Raw genomic sequence first — 20404 nt, 5'->3', positions numbered from 1 at the left:
AAAGCAGAATGTTCTTTTTTGACACCCCGGAGGAAGCAGCCACATGGCTGGACCTGCAGGGCTGCCTGGAACGAGATGCGGAACGGGCCCAAGAAGAGAACGATAAGTGACTGGATATTGTAAGTATACTAGTCTACCACATTGCGGGGTATTCCTGTAGAGACCTGATAAAACATTGATAGTCGGGTGCTGATGCATAGTGTGGAAGTCAGGTTGTGATATTCCTGATTTTGTGGCTACGTTATGGACTGGAATATAGAGTATTGAACACATGAGTAAATCGGATAGCATTGCGTGGTTGCATTGTAGCAAGAGGAGTGGCAGGATACAGGCACCTCACCCCCAAAGTAGTATTAGGATAGCCATTAGGGCGACCCCACCCTGCTGAGCTTCGAGTACAGGCCATCGCCAGAAAGAGCTAGATGCGGGGGGTGTCTGAGATCCAGGGATGGAGCTGGGTGACAGTTGAGGGGAGTAAAGTTGGGGAAGGGAGGTGAGAGGGATGGGGAAAGGAGTGTTTGGGGAGTTTGTAGTTAGGGGGAGTTTGAAATGGGGAACGAGCCTATATGCACTAAAATGGAAGCGTGATCTGGACTGCACCGGTAGTGGGGGTGGGGGGGGAGGGAACACTAACGGGCCATGGGGGACCTTAAAATACTAACGTGGAATGTCAGGGGGCTTAATAGCTATTTAAAGAGAAACAAGGTCATGTTGTACCTGCGTAGACAAAAAATAGACATTGCATTATTGCAAGAGACTCACCTGACAAAGGAAAAGATGGAGATGGTTGTGAAGAAATGGAAAGGGGTTGTGGCGGGCTCGTCATATTCTGCTTATGCTAGGGGAGTGCTTGTCTGGGTTGCTCTGCATGTCCCGTTTCAATTGTTGCAGGAAATAGCGGAAACGGATGGAAGAATGGTCATAATAAGGGGATTGGTGGAGAACAGGGAGATGAGTATTGTGAATACATACGCCCCGAATCAAAATACAGCGGCATATTTCAGAACTCTGTGCATTAACCTTAGCATGTGTATGGGGAGTGCGGTGATCTGGGGGGGTGGGGGGGTACTTTAACTGTGTATTAAACCCAAGGATGGACAGATCAGACGGGAAGATTGATAGACCCGCCCCATCTGCTAAAGCGTTGAAGACACTATTAGATGACTTTGGTATGGAATATGTCTGGAGGATGAGGCACCCCCAGGACAGGCAATACTCGCATTATTCTGCCCCGCAGCAGTTACATACGAGGCTGGACTATGTCTTTGCTTCACCAGATGTAATGAGGGAGATTGCACAGGTGGAATATAAAGCAAGGGTCCTTTCAGACCACTCGCCCCTGGTCCTCGGGTGGCAATACTGCCCACCGAGGGCAAGGATCCCGACATGGCGCCTCAGAGCAGAGGCACTCAGGGACCCCCTTTTTAGGGAGGATATGAGGGAAGAGATCATGAATTATTTCGAAACAAATACTGGTAGTGTGGACTCGGCGGGCACATTGTGGGAAGCCTTTAAGGTGGTGATGAGGGGCATAGCCATTGCAAAGTCTAAAGGTCTGGAGGGCGGGATTTTAGCCGATCTACAAGTAACAGAAAGGGAACTGGAAAAGGCACTGAAGCAAGAAAGTAATACGAAAGAAGATATGGAGCTGATACTCAGATTGCAACAGAAATGCGCGGGGCACTGGGAGAGAATGTGTAACCTCAACTATAAAAAATGTATAGAGAGACAGCATGTGGGAGGGGACAAGACACAGGCTTTTGGCATGGTTATATAAGAGTGAAACCCCCAGATCCACGATTAGGACAATAACTAGAGAAGACGGGAGCGTAGCGGACACCCAACAAGGAGTCAATCAGGAGTTCGCAGAATATTATAAGTTGCTATATGCGGATGAGGGGGGAGGAAATCATGTGATGATAACAGAAACCTTGGAGGAAATAGGACTACCTAAAATAAGCGTCGAGGAGAGGGAGGAGCTGGATGCACCAATCACGTTAGAGGAGCTAGAAGAGGTGATGAGGCAGCTGCCCACTAGTAAGACCCCGGGGGCTGATGGACTCCCAAGTGAATTTTATAAAGTATATAAAGAAGAGGTGCTCCCCCCAATGCTAGAAATGTTAAATGAAGCGTTTGAGATGGGGAGGCTGCCAGAGTCACTTAGAGAAGCGGTCATAGTACCGCTTCCCAAGCCCAATAAGCCGGGGCATAGTTGTGGTTCCTACAGACCTCTGTCAATGTTGAACCAGGACAGCAAGATATTGACGGCGGTTTTGGCCAACAGACTGCTGAGAGTAATTGGCAAACTAATACACCCCGACCAGACAGGCTATGTCCCCAATAGAAATATAACTAATAACCATAGACGACTCCAGCGGGTTATCGAGTATGGGAATGGGAACGAGGGCGAAATGGCAATTGTGTCCTTGGACTCAGTTAAAGCTTTCGACTCAGTCAAGTGGCCATGGCTGATGGCCACTCTGGCGGACTATGGGATGGGGCCTAGATATATACAGTGGGCGAAGATGCTATATAGTGAACCGTTGGCCAGAGTCAAAACAGGAACAGTGATATCGGAAAGGTGGCAACTCAGTAGGGGCACCAGGCAGGGATGTCCATGGTCCCCAATGCTCTATATATTGGCCCTGGAATCCCTGGCAATATACCTTAGACAACAATATGATATCGGTTTCGCAGTGGGAGGGGAGCGACACTTGATCTCCTTGTATGCGGACGATTTGCTGCTGTACTTGAGGCACCCGGAGGAGAATCTCCAGTACATCCTGGAAGTTATGGAGAGATATGTGGGGCTGTCTGGTATAGCGGTGAATCCTCAAAAATCAAGCATTTTCCCGTTAGGCTGCTATAAAGGGACTCCAGTGGGACGGTTACCGGTGTTACAGATACCGTGGGCGGCTAACACTTTTCGTTATCTTGGGATAGACATGTACCACACAGTCGAAGAAGTGCATAGGTACAACACGGAGGTAGCCATTTTTCTTTTTTATTATTTATTTATAGACTTAGTTTTGTAAAAGAAAACAAACTTTTTGTCAATCACATTCCCGATCCCCAACCCACGTCATTGCATTTTTGCATTTTGCTTCTTTACTTTAGGATTATGCAAACGTGGGCTGGTCGATCCATCTGTGGTAGTGTTCTTTGGGTGAAGGACCAATGTTTACAATGATTGTGTCAATAACATATCCATGAAATTAATCACGTTGCAAGTTAACTGCACATTTCTTGCCGTGATTAGATAAGACAACCACTCCACCATGTTGCCATTTTTGGGAGCGTAGTGTTCAAGGTGCAGGGAGCGCTGGTCATTGATCTGTGAACATTCAATTATTAGATGTTTAATGGATTCGGGTTCTTGCTTACAAAAGCAGCAATTTTCGTCTATAGTCATGGAGTCTTTTATACTCCTCATACGCAACTTAGTATTGTGCAAGTTGAGGCGTAGCCGCAAGAATTGATTTCGATGGTAATTAGATGGAAATTTAGCCAGATATTTCGGTAGAGTGCCCCTTTTTTGCTCACACAGGCCAAGGTCTATTCCTGAGGATAATGCGACTCATCTTTCCGCATTTTTGATCCACTTCCATTGCATAAATTTAATTTTTGCCAATTGCTGTGTCTGTAGAACCAGGGGCATTTTTATATTTGCTTCTTCCAGTATGCCTAATAGGTTCTCTTCCCAGCTGTTTAGCAAGGAGGCGGATGTATCATTGTTCTTATTGGCCAATATTGAATATGTCTTTGTTGCTGGAAGTAGTCTCATTTTCCTTAACAGTAGTATAGATTTCCACAGTACTATTGAATGCAGGGAGTCGAGGCCCAATTCATGTCTCAAGGCCTCCATTGAGACACATTGTGGCAGCTGGAGGACTTTACGCCAAAAGCAGCCCTCTAGTTGAGCCCAGAGGCATGCACTGATGTTCCACCCTGTTTCACTGCCGAAACTTATTGCTGGTGTCACTTTTTGTAGGTAGAAAGTCGTCACAGGTTGAAGTGAGAATTTCCCATAGTTTGTGTGCAGTTTGCACCCTTGTAGGGCAAACATTTGCATACGCGAGATGATTTCGTTTGTCCAACTCCATTCTCTGATCGATATATTAAATGAGACGCCCAGATATCGAATGCCATCTGTTCTTAGTAATATCTCTTTATCGATTTTCCAGTTGAACCTCGCTTTTCTTGAGTTAGTGTTGGGTCCAAAAACCATCACCTGAGATTTGTTCACGTTTATCATTAAGTGGTTTGCCATTAGGTAGGACTGTAGTGCTACCAGTGATCTTTGTAGGCCTATTTCAGTGCTATCGAGCAACACTATGTCATCCGCATAAATTATATGCGTTGCATGAGTTCCGTTGATTTTCGGGGGAAAACACATTATTAATGAAAAGGCTTCAGGCAAGTCCGAAATGAAGAGTTTGAACAGCAAAGCTGCAAGCGTGCAACCTTGTTTTACACCCTTTGTAGTCGTTATTTCATCGGATAAGTCACCGTCTGCATTTAGGCGCACGCGAATGCTGGTTTTGACATGTAGTGCCATCAGTGGGGCTAATAGATCATCAGGACATCCCCACGTCTTTAATTTTTGCCACAGAAGGTTGCGGTTTATGCAATCAAAAGCTTGCTTTAGGTCAATAAACGCTAAAAACAACCTTTTTTTATGTTTTAAAGGATCTAGTTTGGCCAAGTTTAGCAATAGCAGGTTGAGTTCCACACCGACCCCTTTGGTGAACCCAGTTTGTCTCACGTCATTGATCTTATTCATTTCAGCCCATTTAGCGATTTACGTTTGGAGGAATGTAGCAAAAATCTACCCCATAGTGCCTAGCAACGCTATGGACCGATAATTTGCTGGATCTTCCTTGTTTCCTCTTTTGAACACCGGGACAATGATTGCTTTGGTCCAGGAATCGGGAATTTTTGATGTTTGGGCGATTTGATCGAATAGGGCCTTGATGAAATTTGCCAAGTTTTCTTTATTTGTTTTCAGCATGACGTTTGATACACCATCGGGGCCGGCGGCACGTGATGACTAACTTTTGAATTGCTTGTGTGATATCTTCAAGTGATTCTTTGACATCCCATTTACACTCATCTATTTTTAACTTTGGAGTGTTATCACCACAATTACTGTTGAAAACCGCGCCATAGTGTTGTATCCAAGTGGCTGCATTCACACCATTAGATAGGTAGTTGGGTTGTATCAAGTGGCCACTGTTTATTATCTTCCATATATTGGAACTGTCTTTTTGGATTAAGAGGAGCAGCATTAGTTCCGCTTGTTCCGTATGATTTTAAAGGACTTCAACCAGTTCCGATAGCGTTGGCGCCTGGTGGCTAATTGCTGTGGTAGGTTAATACCACCAATAGACTAATTTTTTGAGTTCACTTGCAAGTAATTTCTTTGCTTCGCTTAGTTCAGGACTAAAAGGGTGGATATGGTCTCTAACCGTCCTCTTATTTGTATACTATTTCAGGAGGGATCTATATTCTGCATATAAATTTGTGGAGCAAGCCTGAATGAAGTCCAATGTCATAGTGTCAATCTGCCTGCTATTTATTCGTAGGCGGTTTTGGGAGTTGTAGATATCCAATTGTGCAGTGTAGCTTTGCTGCGTGGATGTAGTGCTCGTATACCAAGATAAGATGAGTGGATTATGATCACTATTGGACGATTTTCTTACTTGGAGGTCTGAGATTAAAGCATGCAGATTCTCAGCTATCCAGATATAATCTAGGGTTTTGTTTGAATCAGCCTGATGCCACGTTGCAGCAGCTGGAATGTCTCCTCTGGTACAGCCATTCAGTAATACACAATTACGAGTTGATAGTTCATATGCCCATTTCGTGCCGCGATCAGAGCCTTCAGTTGGAATCTCTTGCATATCGTTCAGGTTACGTTTGTTTGTTTTGTCGAACCAGGAATAGTTTAAATCACCACAAATTAATATGAGTGGCGCGGCAAATGATGCATAGCAACTGTCTATTTGTGTGGTTACTGACATCAGGTAGTCTTCATCAGAGATCATTACAGGATTCCAATAGGTGTTTACCAACAGCAGGTGTTGTTTTTGTTTATTTCCTTGCAGGGTGTGAGTGGACGATTTAAGGGCGATTGCTTCAACAAATAGGTTCGGATTTTGGATACCGATGACTTCCCATCCTGACGAGTTTTTTATCATGGCAAGTAGGCCGGAGAAAGGACGCCCCAGTTGGTTTTTACCAGCCTCATTTAGATATACTGTGCATTCATCACAAGAAGGCGTCTTTCTAAGCCATGTTTCTTGTAGACAAATAAACAGGCCTTTGATGTCATGGGCTCTTCCTTCTTGGAATAGATGGGCGAAACCTCTGGTGTTCCATGACGTTAACAGTTGGGTCGTATGCCTAGACCCTGCGTCATCCTATACGTTGATTCTTTGTCTACTTGCTTCAGTATCGTATGGCAATTGATGTTTGAGTTGGTTCCTCAGATCTTCCCTTTTTGTACTATTCGGCCTTTGGCATTGACCATTTCCATGTGTCAAGTTAGTAGAGGATTGAGGATCTATCGCAGTGGTTAAGTTGAAACCATAGAACAATAAATCATCTTTTGCATCGAGAATTGGTCTCGCTACTGTTTTAGACCGCATGTGCAGAATTACCCAGTCTGATCTTGACTCGTTTTTGTATTCAACGATTCCGATATCATCGGATCGGATATTCCTCAGGGCAGGTACATTGTGCAGCAATCTCATCACATTTGCTCTGTTTAGATTTATTTCGTTTATATCTTCTAAGATGTTTTCGAGTTCCAGTTGGTGCAGGCTTCCCTTGGATGGTATCTGTTGTTCAACTCTGCTTTGAGTACAGTGTTGATTCAGGTTTTTCGTTTGCACCTTTGTATATTTAGGGCTGAGTTTCAATAACGGTTTTTAAGGCGCTCTCTGAGGTTTGCTTTTTGTGTCTGACTTATCAATGCAAAACATAGCTCGCCCTTTTCCAACTCCCACTGGCCATAACCCAGCGGGGCCTAGTGGGTAACGTTCCAGTTGGACATATCTTTCATCTGTGATTGGTGGTTTAGGCCTGACACTTTCTCTTTCCAGCTCATCTCTCACGTGTAAGGCACCATCTGTTTCACGCTCATCTTCTACTGAGTAAGTCGATAAATCAGAGAGATCTATAGACTCTACCGTGGATTGATCAACGGATGGGCTAATGTCGTCTCTTCCACGTTTTGTAGATATATCAGAATTGCCTATGTTGTGAACTACTTGCGTCTTGGCAGCAGATTGAGCATCAGGTTTTTTTGGCACTGCTGTGGTTTTTGGTGCCACAGGACGTGGAGGCGTGGTCAGATTCCTTATGAATTTTTTTGCCTCATTTGTACGTGACGTTTTGATGCCGGACCTTTCCTTGCTTTTTTAAAGGCGTTGGATTGTTTTGCCTTCGATATGGCCGGAGTCTTGATTGATTGTATTGTTTTTACTGTTGCTGAAAATATATCAAAAGAGATTTTTTTCTCTATTAATACTGCATGATTCGACATTACGCTCTGGGGAGGAGGGTGCACTTCAGTCATCACTGCTCCACACATTGCAGCTGGTACCTCAGTGCTTGTGGTAGGAATTCTGTGGTCATCAATCGAGGTAGAGGAGCCCACTGTGGTTCTTACTTCGATGGTAGATTCAACGACAGGAGGCAAGACAATTTTGGGTGTCGTGGTTACATCACTCGTATTAGTGGGTTTTGCACTGCGAGTCACATTTTCTATGGAGTTTTTCTCAAATTCATTTGATAGCAGCAGAGGATGGAGACAACATCCTTTTTGCGGAGGCATCAAACCCCGATCAGGGTGGCGCTCACTACCAATACCAGGCTCTCTCATTAAGTTGCTGGGTGGTAGAACAGCAACATTACGCCTGATCCACTTAGTACATTCTACTAGGGCTTCAGCAAGGTCTAATTTTTCATGCGACTCCCTTCGTGTTATTTCATTTAGGCGAGAGTGCCATTGATGAGTTGATGCAGCTTCTAGGTACAAACGATTGCTTAAATGTTCATTGCCTTTTTCCAGTGCCGACAGTTTATTGTTTAGCAGTACCAGGATAGAGTTTTGGTCGCGTACAGTTTAATTTAGTGTCTCATATAGTTTCATAAATGGCATTAGGGCTATTGTGGTTGCCGCCAAGACATTATTGTGAATCTGAATTCCTGCCGCGATAGAGATGTTTCCTTTTGAATTCGTGGAATTTTCGGCTACTTTGCTTTCGTTTGTTTCAAACGGTCCGTTTCCTGGAGGATTGGTTTCAGTTTGACCGACTTCGAAGTTGTCAGGGTTTTCTTTGTCCGTTTTTTGTTTGCATCAGTTTTTTTGCTGGGAGTCATCCAACACATCCAGATTCAGAGGACCCACTGTGGGGCCAGGATTTGATGGATTTACCACTTTGTGAGGTGGGTGGTTTGCTTCTTTGCGGTGAGTGCTTACCTTGCAGACAGGAGTATGCACATTCCCATGATTAATTAAGAAGCTTTCATTTAGGCGTTCGCGCATTAGGTTGAAGTCTGATTTTAGTCGGGCAGTTAGTCGTGCTTCATGAGCGGCAACGTCAAAAGGCATTGATGTACTCGTATTGGGTAACGGCTGAGATATCGACAGGGGCACTTCATTCTCAGACGTTACCAATGAATTTGACGTTGCACGATTTTTAACGTCATTTGATACGTTTCCAGCAACCTTGTTTACGGTGTGTAATGATTTTGATGTAACTGAATACAATTGTGAGGCTCCCTTATGAATGTCAGGCTTCTTGTCAGACGGTGTAGCCATTATTTGATGTTCCTGTGTACTAGTATGGCCATGCTGCTCCGCATTATTGTTTAGTAGAGCATCAGACTGCATGGAACAAGTTTGCAGTGCGGGTGATTTCAAGCTTCCGACTGACGGAGACCGCATTGCCAACAGGTCGGCATCGGTTATGTCAAACAGGAAGGTCTCAGAGGCATCTAAGTATGCTGTTGGGGGAGGCTCCAGCAAATCAATTAAGACGATTTCAGGGAGAATAGTCAGCACGCACGTAGCATGTTCACTTCGGCATTTTGATAAATGTTCAGTTTTAGCTTCTGAAGCACTTGAAACACTTTGATCAGACGCCGGCTTATGTGCAAGGTGTAATGGAATTTTTTCCTTCGGTAGTAATGCCGTGTCGGATTCAGTGCCAATGTTATTAGTGTGTTTCGCCTCTTTCGCCGCTTTGCAGGCAGATGCTGGGGGGATGTCGACGGCTCCAACCACATCAGCCGCCTCAGCCTCAGCTAACTCGGGCTGCTCGGCTGACGCTGACGGTGTCTGTTTATTAGGCGTTGCAGTTTGTGCCGTACAGAGCCTCTCATCAGATCCTTTCGGAGTTGAGGACATGTTTTCCACGGATATGCAGCCAGATGCACGCGAATCAACTTTCCGCGGCAGTACATTGTTAATAAGGCATTGCTCACTTGGCTTACCTCTCTCCGTTTTCGAATGCTGCTTCCGCAAGCGATTTCGCATGCGTGTCCCTACGCCCAGTGGTAAAGTCTCCGCGCTGCCTGGAGACATTTCCAACGGGCCTGAGGGCAGTCTTGGGCAGACTGGGCAGACTGGACTCACTGCCGGACTCCGCGCGGTGAGTCAGTATATATAGTAATCACGGAAAGAGGACTGGATACACAGTCGCTGCAGCTCCTCTTGGAAAATACAACCAGAGTTCAGGGCAGACTGGACTCACTGCCGGACTCCCCATTAAGAAAATTGAGAATTGCATGAGATTTTGGGCGAAGCTGCCCCTGGCAATGATGGGGCGGGGGGCAATGCTAAAGATGGATGGTGGTCCTACCTAGGCTCCTACGCTATTTTAGCAATATACCATACCCAATACCCAAGAGGTTCTTCATTAAACTGAACAGCATGTGCAGAGATTTCTTGTGGCACGGTACGCGAAACAGAGTGGCACTATGGAAGCTACAGAACTTTCATGAGAAAGGGGGGATAAAGTTGCTTAATTATGAGGTATACTACGTATCGAGCCAATTGCAGTATGTCGCCATATGGCTCTCAGAGGACATAACCCCTGAACCCAGGCTGTTTGGACAGGACTGTGCTCCATATTACTTGAGAGGTTATCTGGCTGCCCAAGACGGAAATGGAAGGGCGGCCCACAATGATGATACTTGGATGGAAGATGTGGCGCTGGGCATGCCTGATGATGGAGAACCCGTCCCCATGTTCCCTGCAGTTACCACTGGTTGCACTAGCTGGGGGAGAAAGGCAACGGAGGATGATAATCGGGAGCCACTGGGAAACAGTTGGGGTGGTTAAAATGGGTGACATCTGGTGGGAGGGGACTATCGTGGATTTAAGTGCTGGGGGAGGAAACGGGGTTACACACGGGCCAATATATTACGTATCATAGAATGGTGCAGAGAATTAATAGAACATGGCCCGAAACGGTGCTGGAAGAGGAGCCAGATGCTATCATAGATACAATATATGATATAACGGAAGGGGGGCACGAGATCTCTAGATTGTATGAGATGATGATGTCCAAGGTTGGGAAGGAATTAACACAATTGAGACTAGACTGGGAAGCGGAGTGGGATCCCAATGGAGGACGGGATGTGGGAGCATGCCCTGGGATACCATAAGAAAGTATCGAGGAGTGCGAGATTAAAGCAGGTACAACTGTATATAATGCACAGGGCATATATGACACCCCAGAGGATAACTAGATTCAAAAATGCAAGACAGGCCTGCCCCAAATGTGACGAAGAAAAGGCCGGCATGGTACATATGTTTTGGTCATGCCCGGTTATTGAGCGCTTCTGGGGTGAAGTAACACTGAAACTAGCAGAGAAAGGGGTCAGGATCGTAATAGATACAGTATGGGCCTGTTTGCTTGGGGGGGGGGGGTGTTCCCCAGACCGCAGAAACTCAAGGATGTGAGTAAAATGAAAGATCTAGCATATGTGCTTGCGAAAAGGAGAATTGCCATGGGATGGAAGACGTCCCATAGACCCCGGGTTGAGGTGTGGTGGAAAGAGCTGCAGAAATGGGGGGAGGCAGAAACCATGGTATTGCAGGAGGCGAGTACTGTGGGGGGCGAGGAGGAGATGGGAACCCTGATGGCCTGGAAATCATTGATAGCAGTATTGTTTGGATCAATAACTGAATCCACGGAAAGGGAAACCCTACTAGGGGATGCAGAAACAGAGGGTGAGGGAACATAGGCTCGTAATGGGGGGTGGGATAAGGGGAGCATTGACCAGTATTAAGCAATGTACAACTGAGCTGTTGATGTATGCACTGCATGTTTGGGTTCGTGTTGATTTTTTTGTTTTGTTTGAATAAACCAATAAAAATTGTTTAAAAAAATAAAAATGAAAAGACATAATAGGTCAAGCTAGTCACGTAATAACCCTTATGTTTGCTTTACTCTTGGTGCCAAGTAAAAAAAGATCATGCCACATTAATAAAGCAAATGCAGACTCGCACTATCTCTGTAGGTCAGGTTAGCCGAGTAGCAGTTTATATTTGAAATCATATTTGAGTGGTATATTCAGGAGCATATTCATGAACCTCAACAGTCAAAAATAACTGCTGCAATTGGAGAGTGAAGTGAAACATCCATATTTGTGTTCATGTACCCAGAAATGTTGAGGCATTATACACTAATGCTTTATGACATATCAGTTGTAAAACACTGTGATATTGTAGTGTAAGAAAAATTGTACTTTAAGGTAATTGCCCTTTTGCAACTTGTATGTTTTGTAACACGATATGCATAGCACGCCATCCAGAGTATTTATTACGAGTTGTGGTGCTGATATTTTAAGTGTAAAAGTATGGACTTCAGTCTTTGATGTCCATGCGAGCTCTACTATCCACTGGTTTGCTTATTTTTATTAGTGTCAGTGAGCATGGGGCAGCTCTTTATCAGAGCACTGTGGGAACCATCGTATGTGTTACTGGTGACCTGCACCAATTACCTGACCACTCTTTTGGAGTTGTAACTAGCTCTCTCAAAAGACGCCCTTGTAGACCCTCTGCCACAGTGCGCTGGTCGCAGACCGATCAGCCTTAATAGCAGAGACTACACAGTGTTTTCCCTTTCAAGTTTACATTTTTTTCAACCTTGGCACTTGCTCTCTACATGATCCTTTAAGATATACGGCTTCCCTCGGATCTATTTTTACTCTGGCTAGTGGGCCGTTAATGGTCAAGCCCACACGCGAGGGTTCATGCCACAGATCAAGAGTCTAGATTGTATTGTGTTGTGTGGAATAGTTGGTAGATTTAGTTTACAAATGTTACCTGTGCAAATTGGACTTTGCAGATTTACAAAAGCAACCCCTTGAATCAATTTGTTATAGTTGATCAACTTCACTTATAGTGGACCAACTTCACTTATAGTGGGATATACTCTATCTTTTCTTGGTTTTATGCGTGCCACTTACCTGTGCAGCTAAATCAGGGTTCTGACTCAGTGACTGCATCATACTTCGCATGTAGGGAGCCGATAGCATGTTCTGCATAAGTTGAGGGTTTTCTGTTATTTGCTGCATCAGGCTCTGCATACCTGGTGTATTAAACATTCCAGCTATATAAAACACCAAAAAGATGAAAAATATTTTCATTATTAAAAAGAGGGCACTGGCAGAAGAAACCAACTTAAGTTCACAAGCACTTGTTACAGACATTTTGGTTCAACATCTCACTGTTGCTTATATATCCATGTCAGGAAGTAATAACATACACTTTGCGGTCTGCCCACGATCTCAAAAAAGCAGGGATAATTTCCTAGTTTTGTTAGACAAACAAGCCTCATTTCAAAAACTCATTAAGAAGGCAATCACACTGCATCTTGCTTAAGAGCTGTGAAACGATTACTGAACATATCTCCAGAAACAGAAGGACGCTGTTGGTGGGGCATAAGTACCGGCCGAAAAAATTGTAGAAAGCTGCAACAAAGCAGCAGGTGAAAAAGAAAGCCAGTAATCTGCATTGGATGAGTTTGCTGAACGAAAACTAGTGACAGCTCCTGATGAGTCAGCCTTTTCACAGATGTCATTTGGGGTGGGGAAGAGGCATTGCAGAAATGAATGACTGAGCAGAGCCACCCAAGGAAATGCATCCCTCTGATGCTCATCACTCAGACCAACTTTTAAAGCTTGGGATGGCTTCCGAGTAAGAGGTCAAACCCTGATTATAAAATGCATTGTGGGAGGCATCTTTGTGTATGCCTTGGGGTGAGCCTATCCAGTGTTCGCTTTCAGGTGCATCTTTGGGTGGCCATAAGGAAATGGTGTGCTCCTAAGAGATCACCAAGGGTGCGACTCCCATAACGAGGATGGGACAGCTGATACCTATATGTGGGGCCTATGAAGGTGGGACTCGCTGAGGCTGGCAGACTACTATGGGGGAATTATGGTAAATCCTGAGTGCCTACGGGTGTTTAAGTGAGCATGAGAAGAGTGAACAGAACTATTCAGTGCCTATAAATCAATTTCCTGAAGTGGGAGGTAAATGTTGCTACATTTGGCTGCTTGAGACGTATGGAAAGGCTGGAAGCCAACTTTGTAAGGCTGCAAGAGTAAAATAACTGAGTTATTAGGAAATAGAAGAACAAATTACTTAGCCCTGATAATGTTCTTTCTATTATATGTTCCTCCCAAGGGTTCCTCTTCTTTGCTATGCCGAGATGCTGCTGCTTGAAGTTTCAGAAACATTTTGACAGCAGAGGGTGTCATGGGTCATCGGGTTGATGTACCTCGGCAGTTTCCATCCCTGCGCGCGGATGGGACTTTGGTATAAATAGCACACACTGCGCCTGTTGCTTCCATTCTAGTTTTTCCCTCTTGCGCAGAGCCCACTTGAGGATACAAAACCCACATGGCCGTTAGGGACGTATATCTAAAAAAGTAGAAAATAACAAAATCATCCATGGTCAGAGGGGTAGGCTGGGCGGGCGATGACAAATCCGTGGGAGGAACATCCAGTAAAAAGAATTACCAGCAGTAAGTATTTTTTTCTTCTAATGGATTGTGTCCTCCCACAGATTCCTCATCTGTGATAGACTCCCATAGCAAGCAGTTCGATTGGAGGCGAGACCAGTAAATGCTGTTACTGGTTTCTATTGTGCAAAACAGCTTTCCCAAAACTAGAGTGCGCTTTAAAACAACTCATGTAAAATCATTTTACAAATGCCCAATAAAATAAATAAAATTGAGTCCTGACCCGAACAAGGTGTCCATACAATCAAGTTTTCAGAAGGTGTGTATCAAAGGCATTACAAATGTCCTGCACCAGTACACACACCCCTTTGCAGAGGCAAATTAGTTGCCACTCCTCTGGTGGAATGTGCCCTTAGATTTTCAGGGACCTCTTTCCTAGCCAAAGAATGACATTCTGAATTACACAGAATAATCCAGCGTGACAAAGTCTGTTTAGTAACAGCTTGACCCAGTTTGTAAGTCTGTGTAAGCTCTGTTCCTCTTGGAAGGATAAGGTGGTGGATAAAATGCTAGCAATGTCATTTTTTGTGTCAGATGGAATTTGGACACCAACTTGGGAAGGAAGGAGGGACGAACCATCAGGACTACCTTCTCCTTAGAAAATGTAGTGAAAGAAGGTTTACATTAAAGAGCCTGATGCTCACTCGCTCTAAAAGCAGATGTGATGGCCACCAGGAAGATTGCCTTACATTTCTGAGTGGACAGGAATGGAGAGCTTAAAATGGAGCTGCCATAAGATATGTCAAGTTTAGCTGGGACTATGAAAGGGAACGGTGGAAATATATTTGTCAGTCCCTTGAGGAACTGAATCACAATGGGTATTTTAAAATAAGAGCCTTGCTCTAGTGTGCATTTAAAAATGGATAACGCCGCCAAGGAGCCCTTGGCAGTAGCCACCTGCAGCCCCTGATCGCCTGTGTAACAAAAAAGAAAGCACTGCAGGTGTATCACAAAAAAAAGGATAAATATATTTAGCCCTACACCAACTGCAAAATGTATTCCAATGGCAGTGTTATAGTGCTTTTGTTGCTGGTATAATGGCTGAAAGGCACACCTCCATAACATATTCCGGGAGGTCCCGATCTTTGCATCTTAACCTCACGGAAACCACGCGTGAAGTTTCTGATTTCTGGGTGAACAAGACGGCCTCCCTCTTGTGAGAGCAGGTCTGCTCTCTGGGGAAGACTGAATGGAGGGCAGATAGACAAGTCTAAAAGATCCGGGTACCACGACCTCCAAGCCCAATCCAGAGCAATCAGGATCATGATTTCCTGAACTTCCTCAACCTCATGATGCCATGAGGAATGATGTGGCCTGGTGGGAATGCGTACAGGAGTGGACATTTCCAGCCCACCACAAACACATCCCCCAGAGGTCCTGGAGCAGAACATTTCGCATTTCCTGTTGGTAATGGACACAAACAGATCCACCTGAGGGATTCCTCAAATGGCAAAGATCTCTAGAAGGACTTCCTGAGCTAACTCCCACTAGTGGGAGGTGGTGCACTGCCTGCTCAGAACGTCCGCTGTCGTGTTCACTTCTCCGGCTAGGTGATCGGCCAATAAAGAGATTCAGCTTTGAAGTGCCCAAAACCAGAGCTGCATTGCCTCCATGCACAGTGGCAGTGATCCTACACCACCTCTCTTGTTGAGCTGATGAATGGTCACTGTGTTGTCTGTCATTATCAGGACTTTCTCCCGCGTATGGACTGCAAAAAGGCCATCCGCCAGTCTGATTGCCCTGAGCTCTAAAAGGTGTATATGTAGTATGGATTCCGATGCTTCCAGCTTCTCCAAGCTGTCGTCAGCCTTTGGACCGAAAAGATTTGACCCATCGAAGGGGGCATGTCCAAAAGTCTCGACGGGACATCAGGAGCAAATCCATATTTGCGCAGCCATGCAAATCTTCTTATGACAGCAGTGGCTCCCATATAGCAACCAATAAAGTCTGATGCATCCAATCCCAACTGGAGAGACTGCTATGCAGCATCCTTACCATCATTGATGACGTTGATGAAGCCATCCCTCATTTCCCCCTCAGGAATATTTTCAGCCGCTTAAGAAACCACATCCCAAAAGGTGAATGTGTATTTGGCTAATGCGCAAGACACCTTAATGTTGTTCACATAACTTTATTCGGTGTAAAACCATGAAAGCACAATTTAATCACAACAAGCATAAAACAATCCAATACCAATAGTACATAGACTACAATTAAAAACCACCAAGACTCTCCGATATAAAAATGACACTAAAAATATTTAAAATCTAAATTTGCATTATAGTTCTTTAGCAATGACTTGGTATTTAAACCTATTTTTACTTTACACTTTTTGCGCTTTGGAGCCAGGCTCTGTGAAGAAACGTTTTGATAACAACCATGTGAAAGGGGATCCCATATGCAAGGGTAAACCTTCAGGGGTCCACACTGCCTCCTTAGCCTTCATCCCTGAGGGAGAAGTACATATGGCAAGTGGAAACTTTCAACTATTGGCTGAAGACCCCATTGGAGTCTGCCAGCGGTTCTTTAGTGTCCCTGGGTCTGTGGGAACAGCAGAACGTAGATTTGTATAACTCTATATCAGATAACACAAAAGAATACTACAAGGACAGTGCACTTGTAAATGGTCAGGAGACCCCTGCCATTAGAGACACTGGGGCCAGCATCACAGTGCTGGATGAAAACTTTTTCAAACCCAAGGATGTTGCTAAGGCACCCAAAGGTCCCACTAAGCTTGCTGGAGGCCCTATCCAGATGGTTCCAATAGTACCAGCTCTCATCCAATGAAACCATATGACTGTAAGAATACCGGTCAGTGTACAAAGTGAGGTGCATGGGAGAGTCATGCTGGGGAATGACTTAAAGACTCGGAGTTGAATCGAGCACCCTCAGGCCTCCCAGTAAAATGAAGCAGAACAGACTAGGAAGGCCAGAGAGCTCACTTTAAATGACTCTCAGTGGGTTGTTACAGAAGAACCTATAACACCCAGTCCACAGGAGAAACAAACTTCTATTTCCAGGAAGAGGGAGACAAAGGGGAAACCCAAGGTCTCAGGAAACCAGAAAGATAGCACTCCTGTGCATCAAACCAGGACATCCCTGACAGGACAGTCCAAAATCACACCAGTGACTACTCCACCAGCTGATGGTGGGTGTGAGGTCCAACCAGAAGGTTGAGTCAGCTACTGATGACAGAGCTGGAAGAACACCTTCCAACTGTTGGAGATCTAGATACTAAAGACCATCCTGAGCTGCAGTCTTTACTGGCAGAAAGTGGCCCCTGTAGGGCAGACTTCAGCAGAGGTCAAAGAGTGTCCTACTCTTGAAGGACTTCGCCAACAGGCAGCTTCCAAGCTGGAAGGGCAAGAGCCAGGGAACCAGAGGTTATACTGGGAGGATGGCCTCCTCTACAGTGAATTTATTGAGTCTACCCCAGGAGACTACAGAAGAAGTGCCCCAGGAGGTAAGACCTCAGTTTCTACAGTTAGCCCATGAGATTCCATTGGCTGGTCACTTAAGCTTTAAGACGACAAAGGAAAGAATTTCTCTCTATGTCTACTGGCCTAAGATGGGGTCTGATGTAGATACATTCTGTAGAAGCTGTCATACTTGTCAGACATCTGGCAAGAGTGAAGCCAAGAATGTGGCACCTTTGGTGCTTCTCCCATTGGTGGGAGTCCCTTTTGAGATGGTAGGAATCAACATTGTTGGTCCCTTACACCCTCCAACATCTTCAGGCAACCGATTTATATTGGTTGTGGTAGACCATGCTACCAGGTATCCTGAAGCAATACCTATTATGACCATTACTGCTCAGGCAGTGGCTAAGGCCTTACTTGGTATTTTTTTTTACCACCAGAGTAGGTTTTTTTAAGGAGGATATCTCTGACAGGGGATCAAACTTTATATCCCACTACATGCAGGTAATGTGGAAAAACTGTGGAGTGACTTACAAGTTCTCAATAGCCTACCATCCCAAGACCAATGGGTTTGTAGAGAGGTTTAACAGAACTATGAAGAGCATGAAAGGTGCTTTAGAAGAACCCCTTAGAAGAAAGTGGGACCTTCTACTGCCATGCCTTCTCTTTGCTTATAGAGAAGTCCCTCAGGAAGGGGTTGGATTCAGTCCCTTTGAGCTTCTCTATGGTCATCTGGTTAGAAGTCCATTGGCCCTAATCAAGGGGGGGTTGGAGAGTGTTCCTTCCCACAAGTCAGTGAGAGTTACTGACTATGTGTTAGGTCTCCGAAGGAGGAGGACACACATTATGACAGAAACCTCACATAATTTGAAAGCAGGTCAGGCTCTGGTGAAGCATTGGCATGACCAGAAGGCCAACATGGTTGAGTTTACTCAGGACCAGCTAGTTCTAGTTATGGTACCTACAAGGCAGAGGGCCTTACAGGACAAATGGATTGGACCCTTCAAGGTTGTGGGAAAACTTGAAGGTCAATTATTTGTTGGACTTAGGCAACCCTAAGGAGGCCCCCAGGGTCTTTCACACCAACCTCCTAAAGGCCTATGTCTCTAGACCAGACCTAGGAGCTTTGCTTCGAGCCTCTATTCAGGAGGAGGAGAGTGAGCCTCTATCTGACCTCCTCAAGGGACAACCTTTAGATGGAAAGATGATGAGTTAATCTCTCTTCTGATATGACACTGGAATAACAGGAGGCGTGCAAAGCTCTGTTTTCACTATCGCCCGGCTTGACCCCTTGGGGCCAGCATGAGATTCTCACTGGTGACTGTTTACCTGTTAAAAGCAGAGGTTACAGAATGTCAGTCCATGTAAGAACTCACATAAAAGGTCAACAAGGTGCTTGATCTCGGGGTAATAGAGCCATCTACAAGAACATGGTCTAGTCCAGTTATGCTAGTACCAAAGGCAGGATTCAAGGAGTTGAGTTTGTGTTGACTATAGAGTCCTTAATACACTCACGACGACTGATGCCCACCCCTTACCGCAGACAGATGAGCTAGTTGACAAAATTGATTCAGCCAAGTACCTCAGTACATTTGACCTAACCTCAGGCTATCTGCAAATAGCTCTGACAGACCATGCCAAGGAGAAAACTGCATTTTGACCGCAGGAGGCCTCTACCAGTTTAAGGTTATGCCTTTTGGACTAAAGAATGCACCTGCTACATTCCAAAGGATGGTAAATCATGTTCTGAATGGGATGGAGGACTTCTGCATGGCATACGTGGATGACATTACAGTGTTCAGCCCTACTTGGAAGGAACATATTGACCACCTAGGATATGTATTGCAGGCTCTTGAGCAGGCCAATATGACCATGAAGGCAAGTAAATGTCAAATTGGTCAGAGTAAAGTGGTCTACCTTGGACATGAGGTAGGAGAAGGTGAAATAAGGCCATTGCCTAGCAAAGTACAAGCTGTGCAAGACTGGGTCACACCCACTACTCAAACCCAATTGAGATCCTTTCTAGGCCTCATAAGTTACTATAGGAAGTTACTATAGGAACTTCATTGAGAACTATGGGTCCATAGCTTCTCCCTTGAATGTGATCTCCTCACCCAAATTCCCCAGGTGGTCAGGTGGAATGAGGAGTGCACTAAGGCAAGGACTTAAAGGAATGGTTCGGTCATTTTTTATTGCCCCTACGGGTCAGCCATGTGTTTTTAAGCCTAAGTCGCTCGATTTTAGAAAAACTTCCTATGGACCATACCCGAGTTTTTTCCATTAAACGCACGCGAAAACAGGCATCAGGGAGCTGCCATTTTGTGCTAATCCTATCATTTCCCCCCATCGCCCTGGCTGCCCTGCTTTTGCGGCACTAAATCATATCCCCTGCCCCTGAGCCTGTCATCAGCAGACGCGTACCACCCATTTCACAACGCCAAAGCACGTCTTGTGTCGACATTCGCTGCGCTTCAGCTAATGACGTGTCGCCATGGAAATGGCAGGATGCCTCTTTCCTCAATAAGTATAAACAGACCGTTTCACAACACACAGCAGCAGATTTTCGATTCCATTCCTCTCTCTGAGTTACTTTGTGTATTCTGTGACTCGTTTCTGTGCTCTGGTCAGCTACCTTTGTTGCTTGTAGCCCGTGTGAACAGATACCAGTACCACCGCTATAAATTATTTTAGTTTGTTTAACACACAATGGCTACAGTAATGCCCTACATGTACGAGCCCGAGTATACCGAGGAGGAACTACTGGAAAGGGAAACGCGCAAAAACGATGGGTCTTCGGACGGCAGTTGGGAGGACGATTCAACAGCTGAAGAGCCTGGACCTAGTCGCATGGACGGTGTTTTCAAATGGTGCACATGCAATCGGTGCGAGCTAATGCCAACCGAGGACAAGAACTGCTGCTGCTGTGAAAACTCAGGATG

At 45.1% G+C, this 20404-nt stretch overlaps 1 protein-coding gene across 2 annotated transcripts in view; it reads right to left on the bottom strand.

The window, feature by feature from the left end:
* UBQLN1 (ubiquilin 1) overlaps window positions 1-20404 on the bottom strand; it is a 1098378-nt gene that overhangs the window by 518847 nt on the left and 559127 nt on the right. For both annotated transcript variants that reach the window (XM_069625875.1, XM_069625876.1), the window contains one exon: window positions 12490-12632. In XM_069625875.1, coding sequence (XP_069481976.1) covers window positions 12490-12632 — 143 coding nt within the window. The remainder of the gene's footprint in view (window positions 1-12489; window positions 12633-20404) is intronic.

The sequence above is a fragment of the Ambystoma mexicanum genome, chromosome 6p, assembly GCF_040938575.1.
Source record: "Ambystoma mexicanum isolate Mex_15411 chromosome 6p, UKY_AmexF1_1, whole genome shotgun sequence".
NCBI lineage: Eukaryota > Metazoa > Chordata > Amphibia > Caudata > Ambystomatidae > Ambystoma > Ambystoma mexicanum.
The sequence above is the reverse complement of the archived record's forward strand: the minus strand, read 5'-3'. Positions and strand labels throughout refer to the sequence as shown.